We start from the raw sequence: 3,172 nt of genomic DNA on the forward strand, positions 1-3,172 counted from the left end.
TCACTCTCTTACCTTCCCGTGAGTGCTCCATCCGGGATGTGGTAGGGCCCTGCTCCTGCCCTGGAGTCCACTTCACTCCCCACTCCAGGGGCTCTTGTGCCTGTGTCCTATGCAGACCCAGCTGGGAGCAAGGCCAGGCCCCCAGCAGTGAGCTCTCTGCTTTCTCCTCACTGTAGAGTGCTGGGGTGATGTCCGTGTACTTGTTCATGAAGAGGTACACCGCCGAGGACATGTACAGGCCTCACCCCGGCTTTTATCGCCCACGTCTGAGCAACTGCTCCGACTACTCGGGCCAGTTCCTGCACCCAGACGCCTGGGTCCGGGGCCGCAGCCCGTCCGACATCTCCAGCGACGCCTCCCTGCAGATGAACAGCAACTACCCAGCTTTGCTCAAGTGCCCCGACTATGACCAGATGTCATCCTCCCCGTGCTGAGCCTCGCCTGGACTGGACAGTCAGATAGCCTCTCCCGAGCCCCCTGCTGGCCTGTGAGTCCCAGACCCGTGGCTGATGGACCAAGATGCCCCCCTGCCTCACTGTTGTCACTTGGCCCCTGTTGTCTCCCTGCTTTCCCCAGAGTTATCTCTAACTGCCCCAAGGTGGTGTCAGGAACCTGGAGCCAGCGGGCAAGCTGATTGGCTGAGAGCATGGGTGTAGCCCCACCTCTTGAGTGCCAGTCACTCCTTCAGCTCTCCCCTTTCCTGGGAGAGGTGAGTGTTCCAGCTATGTATTCATCTCTGCACACCCAAGTTCATGGACCCAGGCCCAGGCCAGCTCTGAGATGCCACGTTCCTTCCCCAGACCCAGCCGGACTTGAGCGCTTGCCAACTGGTCTGGCCCTCACACTCACGATCCGAGCAATCAGACCAAAAGGGGGCTGATAGGGAGGTCTGGCAGGTTCAGAATCGTCAAGCAGTGCTCCTCATGAAATCTTTTATCCTTTTTGTTACCCACATCCCTCTACAACACACCCGTCTGTGTTCTCCACCTTCCCCTCTGCCCCACAGGCTATGACTCTCTCCTTCTCCCACCAGAATTCAGCTGCCCTAAGGGGCTGAGGCAGGTCTGAGGTCACTCTTCTCTGATGAAGTCACAAAGAGGTGTTAATGGCTGATGATGTCTTAATGTGTATGGCCCCCGATAACCTATTTAACAGGGGTCTTTACTGCCTTAACCCAAAGAAGTGACATTGACAACAAGAATTCCAGAATCTGGCTGGTCTGAGTTAGTATTCCCCTGCACTGTTCAGACCCTTGAGATACTGACCCTGCTCACGGGGGCAACATTTCCGGTCCAAGGCCCTAGAATCTAATTATGTAGACAGATGTCTATCCCACCTAAACAGAAGGTACCTTTCAAAGAGGCTGTCTGGGATTTGGAGCTGGATTTGCTGACACCTGGTGCAGTTAGAGTCTAAACGAGCCAGACTGGGAATGATCTGGCTGTTCTCCTAAAGATGCCCGTGAACTCTGCGGGGGGTGGGGAGGCCGATTTAATCCTAATATAGGGCAGTGTCTGCTTTCTGGGTATGGGACATATGTGGGCACATAGATGCCTCCAGAAAATGAGGCAGCGTGATGCACATTTTCCTCGTAGGAAACCTGAGCTGGGAGGTACATGGCACTTTCCACGAAGGCTGCTGGGCAGAAAACGGTGGAAGGGCCCTGCAGGACGCGAACCCCTCAGTTCTCCCAGTGGCTTCTCCCCCTGTGCCATTTTGGGTCCGAGGTCTCGCCTAGCGGAACGCCAGGCTCTCTGCTGCGTATTTTTGTCACGCAGCCTTTCTTTCTGTCTCCTTTCTCTCTTTAAGACAGCATCGCGTTCCGAGTGCACAAAGCCACAGCAGGCAACCTGTGGGCTCTGGAAAGTCGTGCAGAAAACCACACATGTGGCACTGGCAGCCTTCAGAAGGGCAGTGTATTTGTTTCCTCGGGCTGCCATTCCAAATGCCACAGGCCGAGCGGCTTAAACACCAGACATTTCTCTCCCCACGGTTCTGGATGCTAGAAGTCCGAGATCAAGGTGTCAGCAGATTTGGTTTCTTCTAAGACCTCCCCTTGGCTTGCAGACGGCCATCTCCTCGACGTGTCCTCGTGTGGTCTTTTCTCTATGCGTGTGCACGCCCCGCCCCCCGGTGTGCAAATTCCCTCTTATGAAATTCCCCCAACTCTAACGGTTCAGCCTCATGTAGAAAACTCCAGGTCGCCCTCATATGTGGCTTTCCAACCCCGGCCTGCAAACCAGTAGCAAATGTGAAGCCCCAACTTTCCACTCCATCGACACCTGCAATGACTGTCGTACTATTTGGTTACTGTTTACAGAATAATCCGTGTTCTCCCCACAGCCAAGGAATCGGCGAGGGTACTTGGAGACCACCAGGTAGCTTTTCCAACCTGGGCAGCTATTTCGATGTGCTCTACTCCAGTTTCTGTCGGTGTAATTAGCTCCTAGGAGGCACTTTTCTCTCCCTAAAGCACTCTTTCCCTGTTACTGTGCTAGGCTTGTTTTGATTCACATGGAAAAAAAAAAAAAAAAAGAATTCACTCTTCAACATAAGTGGGTTGTTGACTGTGACATCATTAGGACGGGTCTTTATTGGCCTTTATTGGCCTGGATGCTGAACTGCTAAATCAGGCAGCTCTTACCCTGGGAACATGCAGTTGACACTTACCTTGGGAACGGGTTCTTGTTCATCGTCCTCCCTCATGAGGGATGTGTGAACGTGTCAATAACTGTGCAACCATCACGGTTTCCTTTCCGTCTAGAAATTAATCTTAGAACTGGACCCTACATGCAGCCTCCCCACAATCTAAAGATTTTTATCAAATAGTAAAGTGTATAAATGCAACTCAGACATTATGAATTAGGGCCCCTTTGCCAGTACACTTTTTAATCTTTTGTTTCCTCAAGCGTTTAAAAAAATATACTGAAGAGCTCTTTTAATTTTTTTTTTTTTAGACAAGGCAACCCTCGGTTGACCTCACAGATTGCAAGGACCTTGTCAGCGTACAATCCCTTATTTTTTTATTTTTTACACTTACAGCACCTGGTCTTTCTAGGTGGTCTCCCATCCAAGTCCTAACCAGGCCCGACCCTGCTTAGCTTCCGAGATCGGATGGGATCGGGCTTCTTCAGGGTGGCATGGCCGTAGACTGATGAGCTCCTTTATTTTC

General features: G+C 52.0%; 1 protein-coding gene and 1 pseudogene across 1 annotated transcript in view; one reads left to right on the plus strand and one right to left on the minus strand.

The window, feature by feature from the left end:
* The window catches only part of CACNG5 (calcium voltage-gated channel auxiliary subunit gamma 5), a 10,401-nt gene extending 9,967 nt beyond the window's left edge, over positions 1–434 (plus strand). Inside the window, exon 6 of the mRNA XM_011368574.1 lies at positions 177–434. Coding sequence (XP_011366876.1) covers positions 177–434 — 258 coding nt within the window. The remainder of the gene's footprint in view (positions 1–176) is intronic.
* Positions 435–3,033: 2,599 nt separating this feature from the next.
* On the minus strand, positions 3,034–3,152 carry LOC111744906 (annotated as a pseudogene).
* Between the last annotated feature and the right edge of the window lie 20 nt (positions 3,153–3,172).

This window comes from Pteropus vampyrus, unplaced genomic scaffold (genome assembly GCF_000151845.1).
Source record: "Pteropus vampyrus isolate Shadow unplaced genomic scaffold, Pvam_2.0 Scaffold143, whole genome shotgun sequence".
Lineage (NCBI taxonomy): Eukaryota > Metazoa > Chordata > Mammalia > Chiroptera > Pteropodidae > Pteropus > Pteropus vampyrus.